The sequence below is a fragment of the Gouania willdenowi genome, chromosome 22 (genome assembly GCF_900634775.1).
Source record: "Gouania willdenowi chromosome 22, fGouWil2.1, whole genome shotgun sequence".
Classification (NCBI taxonomy): Eukaryota; Metazoa; Chordata; class Actinopteri; order Blenniiformes; family Gobiesocidae; genus Gouania; species Gouania willdenowi.
Genome location: NC_041065.1, coordinates 25,947,830 through 25,966,883, shown reverse-complemented (window position 1 = coordinate 25,966,883; position 19,054 = coordinate 25,947,830). Strand labels below are relative to the sequence as shown.

Sequence of the window (19,054 nt, the reverse complement as noted above, 5' to 3'; positions counted from 1 at the left end):
CTGTGGTTAAATGTATTACCAAAAATAAATAAAGGGGGGGTGAATTCAATTCAATTCAATTCAATTAAACTTTATTTATATAGCACAAATTACAACAATAGTCATCTTGAAGTGCTATCAAATGTACAATTCTAAAGAAAAAACCCAATAATCCACATGAACATTAGCTACAGTGGGGAGAAAAAACTGAAAGTAATAGTAGTAACTTGAACTACGTTTTACTTGTACTTGAGTATTTGGTGACACTTTACTTGAAGTTTTACTCATAAGGCTGACATTACGCTGTCATTATCTGTCATTAGCATGAATAAAAGGTGTCATAAAGGCTGTCATTAAGTGTCGTTTGCTAAATTATGGCACCTTTGGAGCTATGTTGGCATTTTTTAGGTTAGGTGGAGGGATTTAGTGGGGTTCGGTAGGGTTAGGGTTAAGGTTAGGATAACATAGGGTTAAGGGTTAGGGATAAGGGTAACGTACGACACTTAATGACAGCCTTCATCACACCTTATTCATGCTGATGACTGGTGTCATGTCATAATAATGTCAAGTAACAGTACTTCTACTTGAGGAGGATATATTAATACTCTTTAACTAGAGGTATCCTGATACGTATCGAATATCGGTCTGATGTCAGCCAGAAAACGAATATCGGATTTTATCTTGGACTGCATATAAAATCTCCAATACATATTATATTTATTCAATTGTAGAATACTGTAGATATTATGTTGAAGGTTAAAATGTATGTAACCAATTGGTTAATAATAAATGGGTCAGTTTTTCTCATACCTACTGTTGCTGACTATTGTTCTCTGTTTGAGTAACATCACATGATAAAGCCTTTTCTAACATTCTACACTACAAAATAAGTCATAAAAATACGTGTGATTCGTGCTGTAATAGTATCGGATCGATATCGGTATCGTCCAACAACAGAGGGTGTAATATTGGTATCGTATCGGAAGTGAAAAAGTTGTATCGGGACATCCCTACTTTTTATGCCGCTGACAATTATTGATTTTCGTGTTTAAAAAAATAAATAAAAAAGAGCCCGTTTTTGCCGTTTCTTTCTTTATCATGGTTCAAATCTGGAACATCTCTAATCTCACACACACACACACACACACACACACACACACACACACACACACACACACACACACGCACACACACACACACACACACAAAATAATAAACGTGACACTGCGACTCACCCATTCGACTAATATTTGGTTATAGCTTAGTGCCATACGGAATGACGACCTCGACCATGTGGATAATTCCTCTGGTTATAAAAAAGGCCATGCAGTTTGTGGATGCCCTATAACCCATCACACTCTCTAATGATTCCGATGGAATCCACAGGCCTCACAGCAGTGTTTTATCTTTTCCATCACAGCTCCAATATGTGTCCATATTAACACTCCACACTGCATTTGTGCATATGCCAGAAACTGTTTTTCTTTTTTTCCATTTCCTATTGGGCTATGGAGTAATGGAAGCAGTGGTCTTAGAGGAGACTTTAAGACTTTATGACGTGCTTGATTACCCCCCCACCCCACAATCCAAGCCCTTCTCTTCCCCACATCCCTCTGCCAGCACTGTAGGCCGGCGGATAACCAAAGCGTGGATTAGCAGTGACATCACACTGAAGATGTGGCTGAGCCCCAGAGTGAGGAATGGGTGAGTAATTTGGTTTGTGTGTGTCAGACGGGTGTGAGCGTTCTATGTGTGTTCAGGACTGATTAGACAGTGAGGGTGGAGGGCGGATTAGAGAGTTGGTTAGGTGCTGACACCACTTCACCTCACCAAAGGCTCAATTTACTGAGGGATCAGACTCATTTGCAGTGGGCTGGGATTATTATCAGTTCAATAGGCCAATTTCTTTATTACAGTCACCCTTCAACCTGGGAAATAGGAACACTTGTGAGACATTTATCTGGTTTCAGGTATATGAGCACGACTGGAGCAGTCATTTTGCATCAGTGGTGCATGCAATACTTCTAAGAATACCACACTCAGCCTATATTGGGAAGGTTATGTAATTTTGGTGCAGCTGGATTGTTAAACATCTAATGTAATTTGTAACCCTATGGTGTCAAACATAGGGCCCGTGGGACAAATTTGGGTTGAATTTCAGAATCATAATACGGTATTTGCCATGTACAGTTTAAATACTAATATTAATGATAATAATAATCATGAATATAAAGGATAAAAGATAAACGATGGATATATAAATGTACTTTTGGGACAAACGTCACAATACAACACCAAACTTTTTATTTTTTTTAGGAGTTGTTCAAAAATAAGGGTCAAATTATTGTTAGTATAGTATTTATCGGTTTTTGTAGGTATTTTTGTCCACGATTTAAAACTTTTGTCACAAAATCAAAACTTTTCAGCTTCCTGTAACCCAATGTTTGGAAATGCCAACTTGTTGGATAAAAATAAATGTAAGAATCTACCTGGTCTTGAAAAGAAGCATTGAAAATAAATTATAAATGCATTTTTGCATCCAGAATCATTTTGCTGTCTATATGTTTTAAGTTAAAAAGTAGATGTTTTTTTTTTTTTTTACACTTATTTTTTAAAATTTAAAAAAGCCCTTCTTATGCTTGTTACTTGTCGCAGAAGTATTAATAATTAATTAAATGTCCGATTAGTGTTAATTATTAGTATTAGTATTAGTGAGGGAAAAAACGAAAACAAAACAAAACAAAAACGCGAGAAGATCAGCGTGAAGTCGCTCTCTTAAATATCGCGAGACTTTATCACAGCAAAGCCTTAGCATTTCAATGCTACTTCCGGTTACAGAATCTGTCCAACTCTCGTGTCTGCACTCTGCAGAAACGTACCTCATATTTGAAGATATCTTTAATGAATATGTTTTATCTTCCAGTTTTGTCAATAATCGTTTCGCACGTCACTTGTTTCTCACAGTGACATTTACACTTTCCTCCGACGTGGGCGATGCAGCATGGGCGCTAACGTTTGCTAGCCACTAAAGACACAATCCGGATGAAAATAGTGTGTTTCTTACAAGGAGACGATGTCTGCGGACCACAGGATGAGTTGGATATTGACGGGCACCACGGTGGCCGGTGTGTCCGCTCTGTATGTGTCCTGTGTGCAGAGGACAGTCCCCGGTGGAGACTCAGGTTGGTGTTAGCAGCTAACTCTCATTAGCCAGGATGTGTGTGGTTGCTGGGCAACGAGGACGTGGGGCTGTGTGGATGTAGTCATCACTGAAATGAATTAAATTAAAGGAAAGATTCATCTCATTTAATAATTTCTTCTACATTGTTTTTTATTTTTTTTATTTTGTTTTATTTTTTATAATGTATTGCATGTATTTTTTTATTATTCTTTTTTATTGTAAAGTGCCCTGAAATGCGCTTTTAAATACAATTTATTATTATTATTATTATTATTATTATTATTATTATTATTATTGTTGTTACTGTTATTATTATTTTTTATTATTATTGTGGCGGTTTTGAATGGAATGAGATAGAGTCAAGTTGTAGAGTTACTGGTTAGATGGGGACACAGGGTTTATTTGGTCAAAGGGTTCCTGAGGCAGACCAATCTGGGATTCAGAGGTTTCCATGTGTGACGTGTGTCCCAATGAATCTGTAGTTGTTCTGTGCTCTCAGGGTTTTTTATGCTGCCGATTGCGCTAAGCATAACAATGACAGAGTCTCTGAGAAGAGACCTTGGCAGATGTTATCAGTGTACGTGGATATCTGGCCTCCAATTCAAATTTTGACAATGCCAGGTCTGAATATCTTTACCCTCATGAAATATTATGGTCTAACTCCATAGTTTGAGTATTGGTCGATAACAATATCGATATGTTATCAGTGTTAATCGTGCATACTTTTATTACTTATTTTGTAGTGTGGAATGTTAGAAAAGGCTTGATCAGGTGATGTTACTCAAACAGAGAACAATAGTCAGCAACAGTAGGTATGAGAAAAACTGACCCATTTATTATTAACCAATTGGTTACATACATTTTAACCTTCAACATAATATCTACAGTATTCTACAATTGAATAAATACAATATATTGGAGATTTTAGACGCAGTCCGATAAAATTCGATATTCGTTTTCCGGCTGATATCGGACCGATATCAATATTGGATCGGGACACCCCTAATCTGGACCCAAAAATTCCATCACATTCACACAACATCAACCCAAACACAGAAAATGAAACAAGGTAAACACACATTTTTCCCTAATTTATCTCCTCATAGACAGTGATTTCATCACTGTTTTTCTTCATTATTTAAAATCATAATTCTTGTTTTTTTTGTTTAATCTTTAATCTAGTTGTGTGTGTTACATTCATTATCTTAGGCTTCCAACTTGTAAGAAATGAATATTACTTGTGGAACTGTATTTTAATCACTATTGGATTACTAGAGAAACACTTTTTTTTTTCACCTCTGTGAGAGTTTTTGGTTTTGTTCCTGATAACAAACCTAAACCTGGCCTCAGACCTAATGCTGCATGTGTCCTTGCACGTGCGTGTGCGTGTGTATTAAACAGCAAAAATCAATGTATCGGGTGTTTTTCTTTCTAATACTAATAGTAAATGTTGTTATTCAGATCCCAATAGTTCACTTTAGATGATTATTCTTACTTTTGATGGTGTTCTCCTTCTCATGAGTTACCAGTGTTCAGTGTGTTTGATCAAAATAGTCTCAGTTCTCTGGAACGCAAACCTTGGTGAACAGAGAAATTGTTTTTTTCAGTATTATGTTAGATTTAATCATCACTAAGGAGATGACGTCATCTTTGGCTGTATTCAGAATAGGGCTGAACGATTTTAGAAAATAATCTAATTGCGATTTTTTTTTTTCCTCAGTATTGCGATTGCAGTTTAATATGCAATTATTCTTTGAAGGGCCTCTTGTCATGTATTTTTCAATGAACACAAGCAATAAATAAATCTGTTGTATAATAAACAATTTCAGATTTATTTAAACTTTAAATAAATATGAAATATAAAATTTAAAACAACAAATCTGTGGCTTTACCTCTTCAAAATATCTGACTAACTTCACGTTTCATGAAACATGTAAACATGTGGACTGCACTTTTTAAACACTCTGAATTTAACAGGACAATACAAGACAGGACCAGAAAAAAATAAATAAAAAGTTGCAGCCTTTGCAATTAGAAAATTGCTTTTTATGATATCGCGATAATATCGCAAATACAATTAATCGTTCAACTCTAATTCAGATAGTCATCTGTCTCATATAGGACTTTAATTTCAGTAAAATTTCATCTAATATTATGAAATGTCCATTGTTTAAATTAAATGTCACAACATTTTAAACCTAATCCTCTTTTATAAAATTATTTCCTTGCTTAAAATCGAACTGTTTTAGAAACAAAATTAACTTTTAACTTATATAATTACCCCTCCCCTGAAACTTTTTCAGACATGAACAAAAATGGGATCATTATTGTTTTCACTACGGACAAATTAGAGACTCCAATCAACTTAACAACAGTCGTGTTTTTGGATTGTGGGAGGAAACCGGAGTACCTGGAGAAAACCCACACAAGCACAGGGAGAACATGCAAACTGCACCCGAAGGCATGAACCCACATCGCCCTTACTGTGAGGCAGACGTGCTAACCACTTAGCCACCATGCTCCTCTATCTTGTCTTTTTGCATTTATAGTAGTGTAATACCTATATTATTTTCTTCATTTTTATCTTATGTTATTTGTTTTGTCATGACCAAAGTAAACTCTAACTAATGGTAGCTTCTCCACATTAGTTATAAGATTTATTTTCCAGAGTAAACGCTCGTTTCACAGTTAACAGGGTCTTGTTCAATCTTTTTCTAATTAATCTATTAATCTATTTTTATGCTGACATCATCATCACTACTAATTAATTATTTTTCCATCTGCCTTAATTTCAATTATTTTCCTTATTTTCTCTTAACATGACAAAAACAAACAGACAATGGTCATCACAGGAACAAAGATAACAACAACACAACACAGACACCACAGTGATCAATAAACCCTTTTCTTTAATAATTTACAGTATGTATTTATCTTTATTAGTCCACCATCTAGTGTGATTCAGGTAATATGGGAGAATATTTTGTGTAAGAAGGCTGTAGCACTTCGTTACACAGTTCAGAACTGGTTCCTACAAGTCCCCAGAACAGAGCAGACTGAGTGACCAGCTACAACCCAATACAGCGAGAAAACACCCTGAAAAACAGTACCTCAGATTAACTGAGACTGTCAGTACCACACTGAGAATGCTTCTCTTTCCCAGTTGTTACACAGTCACCAGCCTTCGTGCTGGTGCTATGGTTATCTCAATAACTCAGCCTGTAATAGTTCTTCCTCTCACACAGCAGGAAACACAACCCTTTGCGTGTTATATACGGACCAAAGGTGGTAGGCAGTGGAAACCCCTCCCAAAAACTGGACATCTCACTCTGTAATCAGTACCTCAGCCTCACACACTAACCCAGCTGGAGATACACCCTGTAACAGTACCTCAGACTCGTCTGAGACCCAATACCACATTGGGGCTACATCTGTTACATTCATTTAACTCCCAACTCAGTTCAAATGGCTCTGACTGAGACCCTATCCCACTCGAGTCTACTCCTGCTACAGTTTTTTGTCCAGGTGGGCACTCCTGTGCACCCGTCTTCTACCAGTACCACACAGGCTCCTCTCCCATATGCTGCAATCACTGCCTAATGTTGGCATCACTCGTTTTGTGTGGATTTTGAATCAAAATCCTGAATTACATCTAGATTTTTAGTAAGGCTGAATGAATAATTGCATTTGTGATATTATCGCGATATCATAAAACCCAATTTTCTAATCGCAAAGGATGCAATTTTTAATTTTAGTGTTATTTTTTGTTTTTTATTTATTTATTTTTTCTTGTATTGTCCTGTTAAGTTCAGAGAGTGTTTAAGAAGTGCAGTCCACATGTTTCATGTAACGTGTACTAAATTAGATATGCTGAAGAGGTAAAGCCACATATTGTTGTAATCTGTTCTTTAAAATTTACATTTTATATTGATTTAAAGTTTAAATAAATCTGAAATTGTTTATTATGAAACAGATTGATTTATTGCATGTCCAGGCCCTTGAAAAAATAATCGCATATTAAATCGCAATATTGTGGAAAAAAATTGCAATTAGATTATTTTCCAAAATCGTTCAGCCCTAATTTATAGTAAAAATACAGACGATGTGTTCCAGCAACAAGACAAATCATATCAGAAATGTAGACCCCTCATACTTGACTGCTTCACGTCTCTTTTGTTTTGGGGAGAAAAAATAAATTCTAATTTTCCCACTATTTCACCACCACAAATTAAAATTTAATGAGTTCTTTATCTAGTCAATCATTTAACATGCAAGGCACAGATTTCCATCTGAAATGTTAAGACGGAAACTTCTGCACTTACCTCATTATCTGATGTATTTAGATCTCGAGACGAGCCCCCAACTGTTGTGATGGTTTTGAATGGAATGAGACGGAGTCAGGTTGTAGAGTTACTGGTCAGATGGGGACACAGGGTTTATTTGGTCAAAGGGTTCCTGAGGCAGACCAGTCTGGGATTCAGAGGTTTCCATGTGTGACGTGTGTCCCAATGAATCTGTAGTTGTTCTGTGCTCTCAGGGTTTTGTATGCTGCTGATAGCGCTAAGCATAACAATGACAGAGTCTCTGAGAAGAGACCTTGGCAGATGTTATCAGTGTACGATGGTATCTGGCCTGCTTAGGGCAGTGTGACCAGGAACAGGAGAGATTCTGTAATCACATATCAATTATAGTCAGGGTAAATAATAATAAGCACAAACAAAAAAAAAATACATTATATTATAAGTAATTACATATGTGAAATATGTTTGAAATTATACTGTAAATAAATATACACTAGTACATACAAGCCAAAAAAAAGTCTTCTTCGGATACATGATGCCTCAAACTTCACATTGTAATCCTAGCAATCATGATGTTGAGATTAGGTATGTGTGAGATCCATCCCACCGAGAGTTAAAATTAATGTTTGGTTAATTATATTTTCTAAGTGTGCGTGCGTGCGTGCGTGCGTGCGCCACTGTTGCCCACAATAAATGAGTAAATGATTATAGAAGATAAAGGGAATTTGTGTTGTTTGCAGCTGAGTGGACAGCAAAATGGTTACAGTAATTCTGACTGATTTCAAACATGTATTTGTCAATTTGATCCATAACGATTTTAATCTTAATGAGCTTGTTTACACTAACTCATATGACTGTGATAGTTGTCATAAATATGAATAAATGTGCTTTAAATGTAGCTTTTGGATTTTTTCAATTTTTTTTATTACATTGTATAGCATTCATGTCAGTATGTTTTTGGTCATTGGGTTTTCCATTTATTTATTAATAATATTAAAATGATTAATTTCTATATATATATAAATATATATTGAAAGAGTGTTTTTGAAAAACAAACAAAAATAAATAAATGTTAGAAGACAAAAACAAGTCAGAGCATATATCCTTTTCTGAAGGGAAAAATCCAATGACCAAAACACACACTGACCCATTCATCTCACCTGAAATTTTGTCTCAAATTCTCTTTTTACATATAGGGATTAATGTATGGTGCAACAAAATCATCGTTTTTCAACTGTATTGTATCTAAATTTTGAAAAAACATGTTATTGATCATTGTTACTTTAGTCAGACATATTTAGATATAGTTAATAAGGATGTAAGAAAAAATTGATTTTGTGATATATCGCAATATTTCACTGCACAATCATTCTATAATCAAAACCATTTAATTGCTCTAACATGTAGCACGTAAACGCCCTGTCACTAGGTGTCAGTGAACAACATCAGACCTTGTTAAACTAACTCACTGCTCTATACATTTTAGATTGGAAGGTGATAGCACTTTATTTTCATATAACATACTGGGCACTTTAACTTGTATAGATGTATGTGGTTATTTTTCTTTTTTTTGTAAAGAATTTAAGAACTTAACAAAATCTGTTGTCGAAGCAAAAGTTAAACTTTTTTTGATGAAAGTAATTTGACAGTTTGATAAACATACCACTCCGATATAAGCGCTCCGATAAGTTTTTATGGTTTTTGTCCCCGCCCTCAGTTGTTCTTACCATACACTGACAGTAAGAAATAACGGAAGTGAACTTGAATTGTTGACTATTGTTCTCTGTTTGAGTATCATCGCTTCATCAAGCCTTCTCTAACATTCCACACTACAAAATAAGTAATAAAAGTATGTACGATTCGTGCTAATATCGCATCAATATTGGTATTGGCCAACACCCAAGACTGCAACATCGGTATCGTATCGGAAGTGAAAAAGTTGTATCGGGACATCGCTAACAGTTAGTTACCATTTGCTTGCTTTTGCAAGTTAAAATAAATGAAATAAATTGCATTTCATACCATTTTGTACTTGCAAAGGTGAAAAAATTTATGTCATTTTGTGTATCGGGATATACTGTATCTTATTGTAACATTGTCAGATACATGGCAATGCACACAGGCCTAATAGTTATACATGCATCGGGTTAATAATATATGCTTGTTCCCCCAGTGGCTTTATTGCAGCATGAATCTTTCTATTTCAGGGACCGGTATGTTTCCAACATTGATGTAAGGCCCTTGAAGAATCACAAACAGTGTTTAGAAGTGATATCAAGGCTACAAACTTGTTAATGTGGACTTGATGGCATGAAGGCTGTGCCTGTTAAGTTAGCACTGCTCTGGCATGCACGTCTGCTGAGGGAAAATGTAATTTTGCTGAATGAAAGCGAAAGAAAAGCTGGTCCAGAGATGAGCGCTGAGTAGGGCTGCTGTCTGTGCTGCTTTCTAGCGAACAGGGCCTTTGGAAAGAAAATAAAAATGTCCAGCCTCTTCTCCACAGTGTTTAGGGACGGTGCAGGATGCCCGCTCTGATAGTGCCAGCTGAACACCCTTTCGGAATTCTCCAGGTCTCCGTTACTGCGTCCTAATCTCTTTAGGTGTGATGTGCCCTGGAGAGGTTTGACTGCAGCCCCACGGGTTGCTGTTGTCTAGGAATGTGGAGTGTGGAAATGACGGGGATTATGGGAGGACTGGTGTGGGTGCCCGTGCTCGACAATCACAAAGAGTGTTGGCACTCCTGCTGCTATCCCGTTGAGTCAATATTTTTTCCTTTTTTAGTGTTGGGTCTGCAGAGCTGGATCTCTGTGCCACTGTGGTGGATGTCTTTGGCTTAAGCAGCAGCAGCAGCAGCAGTCGGAGTTTCTGTCAGGATTTCTCAAGCGGTGTAAAAAAAAAAAAACGGTGGAGTGGAAGTGAGTGAAATGAGTGGAAGCGATGAGGGATGAGAAAATGTGATGTAAAATGATGGCAGTTTGCTGGCGGCTCGTGCCAGGTGAAATGGAGCTGTGGAAGCATTTCAGCTGTGCAGGTGGAGGAGTTCTGACTTCATGCTCCATTAGACTGATAAGAGTCGGGGCTCCTCGTGTGGCATGTATTTAGGCTCCATAATTGACTGCATCTGCAAGGATTGCACATATGAAAGGCAGCCAGTGTCATTTCAAACGGAGCCACTCTATTTTTAAAACACTTAACGCTGCATTCAAGCCTGTGATCTTCCTATTCTCGTTTTTTTTTCTATTATAAAGAAATACTTTAGTTTTTTCCTTTTGTATTTTTTAATGTGTTTTATGTCTTTCGTATTGTATATTAAATCAGTGGTTCTGTAACTTTTTTTGTCTCAAGTCAAGTACCCCCTTTATCTTACTTTTGAATGCGACTACTACATTTTACCCAGAACTCTGTGAAAAAACAGCTGTAGAGCATAATGATGGAATGAATGAGTGATAACAGACAGTTTAAAGAATCTCATTTTGTGAATAAGTGAAATATTAACAGTATTTAGTGTCTCCTGAATTTCTGGTCACTCCCACCTGATGTGGGACCAAATCTGACCCTTTTATTTTCAATTAATATTCTAATCAAGATCATTTCTATTATCATTTTGTGTTTTCGTCATTTTTTGTGTATTTTGTTGTTGTTAGTCTGTTCTTTTTATTATTCAATATGTTTTTCTCTTATTTTGTGTGTTTTTTGTTGTCGTTTGGTTATTTCTTATGCCGTTTTGTGTATTTCTCTGTCATTTTGTGTAATTTGTAGTAATCTTGTGTATTTTTCTCACATTTAGTGTGTCTTTGTTGTCTTGTGTGTTGCTGGTAATACTAAGTATTTTTCTCTATTAGTGTGTGTTTTTGGTGTCATTTTGTTGTTGTTCCTGTTCTTTTTTAAATTCAGTTTGTTTTTTGTTGTCGTTTTGTGAGTTGCTGGTAATATTCAGTGTGATTATTCATTTCTAAATGAAAATATACATTATAAAGAAACATATTTTTTATGCTTTCATTTGTTAATTTTCCTCTCTCTCAAGTACCCCCTGTAGTGCCAACGCATACCCCCATTTGAGAAACACTGGATTAAATGATTAATTTTTTGTCAATATTGATGCAGTAGAGAACCCCAGTGTTTTACTACGTGCACTGTATTTGATGGGAGAAATGAATACTCATACAGTACCAGCAGAGGGCGCTGTCCTGTGCTTAAAAACATTTATCAATGTCATTTAATCTGAAGCAAATTCAATTTTCACGAGTGGGAGATGCAAACATTGGCTGAGAAATCAGTATAATTTCAAGCACTCTGGTACAAATAGGTTTGTATCCAGATACATTAAAGCTTCCTGAAATAGCTTGAGAGTTAGTTTTTTTTTGGTTTTTTGTTTTCACTTAGTGCTGCTGTGCCTCACACACAGCCTGTCAAAAAATTGTGCAGTGTGCTCTTTTTATTTTTTTTTTCAGCTTACCTCATTCTGTGACTGTCACCATGCAGCGAAGCCTTTCTGTTTGTGTCTAACGGACTAAACAAGACACTGAGACAGTGGCTGTGCAGGAGCATGAGGGAGGCACACAGAGCAGCAGGAGAAGAAAGGGGAGGGAGCGGGGAGTGAGAGCATCCTGATGCATGGGGAGGATGGGACTGGAAGTATTATTCTCTCTCATCAGCATATGTGCGTCTTTGTGTGACAGAGCATCGGGGAGAGCGAGTCTTAATTTGTGAGTTTGTGTGTGCGTGCATGCGCGTCTGTGTGTGAGGGGAAGAGGAGAGGAGAGAGGCATCAGGGGAGAAGCGAGAGATGAAGAGAATGAGCGTGCCGCTTAGGAAATGTCACACTGGGAAGATTTGCAGGTTTTGATCCTGGCAAATTAATGCAAAACCCCAGTGCAAGTATTTGATTTGGGAAAACTTCTGGAGCAGACTTGTCTCCTAATAATAATTATTGGGTTTACATTAATTTCCTCCCCCTATTCTCTTCCACAGGAGAGCTGATCACCACTGCTTGTGAGCTGGGGGTAAGTATTAGCTGTATTGTTTAATCAATTCACTCATTAACTCTTATAAGCATTAAGGAAGTTTAATTAAGCATGGGTAGAAATCAGATTAATATACTTCCAGTCCACAGGTTTCCCCCCTTTTTTCTCCTATACACTTATTTTACTAAGTTGCAAGTAGAGAATGCCGTAATTTGCAACCCCGTTTTTCAAATCCAATTAAAGTCAATGGTAAGGCGATGGCTTTTGTAGGCTTTGCCTTATGTACGGTATAAGGCTTATTATATCCACCCCTCTTTTTTGTGTGTGTGTAAGCTGCAAAGAATGAACTAAATCGGGTTAACAGTTATAATAAGTTTTATTATTTAATAAAGTTTATTACGCCGCTGTGATCCTTTTAGGGAGGCTGTGTCGGTGTCACTATGCCAGTAATCCTGCCGTTAGCTCTGCTGTCCGTGTGGCCTGCCTGTCTGGCTTTCAGGCCTCCCCAGGGCCTCGCAGGCCATCCCTGTGCTCCAGGCTGTGCCCCCCACCCTTCCTGATCCCAGAGCTCTGCCTCCCTGTCTGTGCCACTCTGTTAGGTGCAGAATCCCTCCTTATGTTTCTTTATTTACACTGGTAAAGTTACCTGTCAAACTGCTGGAACGTCTCAGCTCAGTCACTTTTATGTTTTTTACTTCCTGCATCCTGATTGTGTTTTTTTATTAGTGTCGTTCTCGAGTGGCTTGCATACTAGACTCCACACTAGGGCTGGGCAAAATATCGTGATTGAAGTTTTTTATTTTGGTGATATAGATCATTTACTGTATATCAAGATGCATCTATATATATATATATATATATATTTTTTTTTTTTAACTAGTTTTGATTTATACAATCACACAGTACAAACCACATCATACAAGTAATTAATATTATTAATAGAGTACAGTCAAACAGTCTCCTTCTTTACAATTTTTCCATATTTCTGAGCTGTATATATTTTTACAGCTTATTTTGTATTAAAATACTTGTTTTAGGAGTCGCTGCTTTCACTACCTCTCAGAACAGCATGAAAAGCACAGTTAGATGGATTACTGAGTGCGTCCTAACCCTGATCCTCCCCTAAACAAGCCACACTACAGAACTCACTCACAGGTGCTGTCCTTTATCAGAGAAGAAGCCAGAAGTGGCACATATCAAGATTCAAAGTGTACAGGGAATTTAATTTCATTGTACAGTACATGTTTCCCTGTACAATGAATATCCTGCTTTGCTGTCCACACTGGATGCCACAAAGAAAAACAAATTTAAAATGAAGAACAAAAAAAAGCATAAAAGACAGGTATAATAACAATAGTAAAAAGTATAGTAACAATAATTAAATAATTTAAAAAGTAATAAATATATATATGTATTCAATTATAGTATGTATATATATATATATATATATATATATATATATATATATATATATATATAGGGCAGCCGTTTGTTAATAAATGTGTCTGTGTGGCATTTGGAATTCGTTAAGTTAACCCAGGATTGTCTTTCTGGTAAGATTTTATTTGAATCACAATTACCAAGATTTATATCGTATATCGCCATTTTGAGAGAAAATATTGAGATATTACTTTTGGTCCGTATCAGCCAGTCCTACCTTTGGAGCTATGTTGGCATTTTTTGGGTAAGGTGGAGGAATCTAGTAGGGTTAGGTTTAGGGTAACGAACAACACTTAATGACACCTTATTCATGCTAATGACAGAAGTCATGTGATAATGACAGCTTAATGTCAGCCTTTATGTATAAAATTTCAACTCAAGTGTTATCTTTTTATCTTTAGTGTTGTTCTTGAGTGGCTTGCATACCCAACTCTACACACAAGGAAGTGTTTGGTGTATGAGGCGAATGGTCACATAGTCACACTCTCACCTCTCAGCTTTATGCATATTCACAGAGCTGCCCTTCTTTTCTCTGCCTTCATAGTTAGCGTTATCAGTGCAGGGAATGAGTGAGCGTTTAAAGACGGAGAGTCGTTATCTGAGCAGAGGAGACTTAGCGGCTAATTGCTGCGATTGCTGAGATCCCAGAGGCAGAAAGGACTGCAGCTCTGAGGTGGTTTGTAGGTCTGAGGCGGGCGAGCTACCACGTGCTTCAGCAGGACCCCGGGGAGCCGCGCTGTCCTTGGGAAGAGGCCAGAGGAAAGAAGAAGTGAGAGGAAAGGAGCGAGGGAGAGAGAGGAGGGCTGTGGAATAGCAGCAGTGTCAACTCGCGGTCGCAGCGTGTCTTTGTTTTCTACATTTTTACAAGTCTCTACGCTGGTACTGTTTGAAGTGAGGACAGGAGGTTGTACAGACCATCCTCAGTGTGGAGTGGACACACTTTACCTTATTCTGCAACCAAGGGCAAATGGAACTTGGTCACTCAGTTATCCTACTTAATTGAGCGCATGCACTACATATTAAATTGTTTCTTTTAAACTGTGAAGAGGCAAGGAACATTTATTTGTATAGCACATTTCATACACAAGGCAGTTCAATGTGCTTTACATGATCAAAAAGTGCAACAGGAAACATTCAACAGCTAAAAAATCAATAAGAAAATTAAAATCAGCATTAAAAATATTTAAAATCAGCAGTAAAAACATGAAATCAACAATAACATGATTAACTAGAAAAGCACTCGGAGAGCGCAGACCTCTGCCGAGCAGCTAAAGCTCAGCTAAAAAAAATAAATATATATATATATTTTTATTTATTTATTTATTTTTCTTATGGTAACCAGAACATCACCAAAATGTAATCACCTGTTCCTTGTCCCATTTATCAATTTTCCCGAAAATTTCATCCAAATGTGTTCTTAACTTTTCAAGTTATCTTGCTAACACACTGACAGATTGACAGAAAAACGGTCATCTCCCGCTTGTACGCAGTAGAGAAAAAAAAGTGCCTTTAACTTAGATTTAAAAATGTTCACATTGAATGCTGACTTCACCTTTGCTGACTGTTTGTTCCACTTTTCTGCAGCATAACAACTAAAAGCAGCATCATTCCATGTCATTTTAACAAGTTTTCAGGACATCTCACGTGCTTTGGTCTCAAGAAATTCTGAAATTTTTAGTAATTGTTCCGTTAATATTCAATAGTCACACTGTACATTTTCAGTTTGATTGGATGAAAACTTTTTCAGATATGGCTAATTAAGTGAGGGGGGTATGTGTCGATTTTCGAGTGTCCTTATTTTTCTTCCATGTTCAGCTTCCAATATCTCAGGAACTACATCACATAGGAAACTGAAATGTGGTACAGTAATACAGCTCCACCCACTCTCTCGGAATATACAAAACTATCTGCTATACATCCTATCTGGTGGAAATGTCAGCCCCTCAAAATTGGAAAAAAATGTTTGTCTGGATTTCGGGCTCAAACTTGTTTGGGCCTTCAGTAAACAACTTTGCATATGCCTTCGCTCCCTGTAATTTGATCAGCTTTAAGCGCAGTACAAAGACTGTTCAAAGTACTAATGATTAGTCGGATATATGCTTTGGTTCTTGGGTGACAGTCTCTTGAAATCCAAACAAATACTTTAGTGATATTTATTTTTGAAAACTTTGAAATATTTCTTGTGTTCAGTTCTACATTTTCCCTTCAAAATATATATATCCATCATTGTTATCATAACAAAAATGTACAGTGTGCCAATTGAATAATTTAGGAACAATTGGTAAAAATTGCAGATTTTATTTTTTTTTTTTAGACCAAAGTTCATGGGCCATTTGTTGAAGTGACCCTGAATGGATTTGTATATGTACCGCTCTTGTTTTGTTTGCAGGTGGCCCATCCTCCAGGATATCCTCTTTTCACCCTACTTGCTCGTCTCTTCATCTATCTTCTACCCAAGCTTTCCCAGGCCCACAGTGTCAACCTCATGTGCTGCCTCCTGGGTGCTGGAGCTTGTGGTTGTCTCTGCATTACAGTTTGCAGGTAAGCACATTAAATCTATATGTGACATTATATAACTCTGTTTTCATGGGTTAATGTGCCTCTGTTCTCTCATCATTGTCCTCGGAGAAGGAATAATCTTCTTGTCAGACATTTATTGGATATTTCCTTCTTACCACTGACATCAGCAGTTGTTATACTGCCAGTCACACAAGAGCACGTCTTAAACTGGGATTTCAGGAAAGTACCTCCTTTCCTTCTGAAGAGCTTTATATTGTCACACCAAGAGAAGTAACAATGAGAGGAAGATATCTTGGGGTAGTGGGGCTCTTTAAACATTCTCCTCCTGACTTTTTTCTTCTTCTTCTTTTTTTTTTTTTACATTCTCATACTGCGGGAACAGAGAACGGTCTTTTTGGGGTCCTGACTGACAGCCAGTGTGTTCTTGATCCTCTGTTCAGTATTCAGGAGGAGGATTGGCCACCATCCTCCCTCCCGCCACCCTGCCCTGCCTGTTTACCCATCAGCCCCCTGTTGTGAGCGTGCGTGAATGTGTATGTATATCACAATTATGGTGTCCTCCAGCAGCCCCCCTCCTCCCCCCACCTGACACCCCTGTTCTTCTACCCCCCACTGCCCAGCATGCTCTCAATCCTGACATGGCACGATTTCTAATCTCCCCCTTCTTGCCTCCTGGGTCTGAGAGGAACAGGATCACTCGCTCTGCTCCTCCGCCTCCTCACCCACCTCTGCCTCTGCTCACTCATAAAGCACAGTTTACTTCTTTGACATCTACCACATTTTTTCTGCTGCTAACCCCAAATCATGTTGGAACATGTCCTTGCTTTATTTTTTACACAGTTATCCTATATACATGGTTAGTAATTTCAGCAAGTTCTTTTTGTCTTCTTTTTAAATAATATGTTAAGGTTTCATTTATTCAGACAACTGTTTTTCAGGAAATTTACTTTGATCTCCTGACATGTTTTGACTGTCAACTGCCAGTCTTCTTCAGAGGCTTCTGCTGATTGCTTTGGTGGATTCTTGACTTCTGTCAATTACAAACTGAGATTTTCAATTTTTTTTGGTTTTACCTTGTCTGCATGTGCATTTGAAGGTCAACACTACAGATATGCATGTTTTATTGAGTGTTTTATTGTTGTAGTGAAACAAATACTTTAATTTTATTGCTTAATTGTGACCCTCACCAGCCCTCTCTAAGGAAGGGTAAGAAAAACTTTATTAGAGGGAAAGGAATAGGGAAGAGAGAGTTAAAGTGGGACATGAGAAGGAGTGATGGACATTAAACTATTTTGGTTGTTTTGAAAGTATAATGTGAGGCTACTATTGTGTGATGTTTGTTTTTTGAATTTTTGCCAATGATAATCGATAGAGATTTTTTATTTTTTTTTAAACTGATCAAGAATCAGTATATTGATCTGGATACACACAAACATTTTATGGAATTTTCTGTGGGATAAGGTTTATCTTTGGTTAACGTTTTTGTTGAAATCTATGAAGTGCTTTTGATGTATTTCTGCTAACAATAAAATAAATAGATAAACACCGGTGAAGATAAAAATACAAAAAAAGCTGGTTGAATATGATATAGCTTTCTTCCTTCTGTACACCATAACCAGATTTTAAGTAAGAAAAAAACAAACCATAGTGTGCATCCCTGGCTCACAGGGCTGGTTGTTGTTACCCTACACTTGACCGGTGCCAAGCGTTAGGCGGTCTGCAGAAGGTCAGGGTACAGGGGCAGCCCTGTGGGGGTGGAGCTGTGGATTGACTGCTCACCAGGGACTGGATCTAAGCCATAACTGCATCAGTCCTCTCACCCTATCTTACCTCACTACAACAAAGCTAGCTATCAGCACAAACAAGAAAAAATGGCATTTCTTGGTTGATTTTATTTCGTGTAATTTATTTTTCCCATCGTAGTTTGAATAGCTATGAGCTACCAGTGAGATGAATGACTAAATGTAACGTTTGGTCGGACTAATTTTTGTCTTCCAGTGCCTGTGTTACACCTAGCTCTTTAATCTCTGGGGAAATAGATTTAGCCGTGGATTATGTTCAACTAAAATCCGTTTTTAAGAGCTAAAGGGTTGATGGCTACTAAACACTTCAGCCAAAGCACACATTCACACTATTATGCCCTTAAGTCTCATTGTATAATCAATACTTTTATTTTAGGAAAAACAAATAATCCTAACTTTATAATTTGGGTTAAGGTTTGGGGGTGTTGATTTACTCACAGTATCAGCGAGGAGTTATGGGTAAAGACAAAAATGAAAGATTCATTGAGAACTAAATGAGGGTTCTGGCAATTAAAAAAATCCTACTTGGTTCTGGCATGGATGTTATAGGTGCTTTGACCACATCAACAGTATTGACATGGATGCCATGACACATCCATGGAGGGATCATCTGGCTTGGTTGTGTCTTCCTTTTTTAGATATCCTGCTAGCAAACATCAATAATAACAGACGGATAAACGCCGGTGAAAACATTACCTCCTTGGTAGAGTTAACTATGGCTTATATTTCTTGTTACTTTTTCACTAGACACAAGGTATTATTCAGTGGAGTCTTTTGTCAATAACAAAAACATGGACAAAATGTAAAGGAGTTACACAAGGCAACAAAACCTTCTGAACCACTGATTAAAATCAAGTAACAATTTGA

The 19,054-nt window shown here is 37.2% G+C and overlaps 1 protein-coding gene across 2 annotated transcripts in view; it reads left to right on the top strand.

The window, feature by feature from the left end:
* The first annotated feature begins 1,610 nt into the window (after positions 1 to 1,610).
* The window catches only part of tmem260 (transmembrane protein 260), a 45,383-nt gene continuing 27,939 nt past the window's right edge, over positions 1,611 to 19,054 (top strand). Inside the window, exons 1-4 of one of the 2 annotated variants that reach the window (XM_028439034.1) lie at positions 1,611 to 1,683; positions 2,944 to 3,161; positions 12,433 to 12,464; positions 16,255 to 16,406. In XM_028439034.1, coding sequence (XP_028294835.1) covers positions 3,053 to 3,161; positions 12,433 to 12,464; positions 16,255 to 16,406 — 293 coding nt within the window. In that variant the 5' untranslated portion in view covers positions 1,611 to 1,683; positions 2,944 to 3,052. Of the gene's footprint in view, positions 1,684 to 2,783; positions 3,162 to 12,432; positions 12,465 to 16,254; positions 16,407 to 19,054 lie in introns of those variants that run through there. The other variant, XM_028439033.1, reaches the window with a different exon arrangement.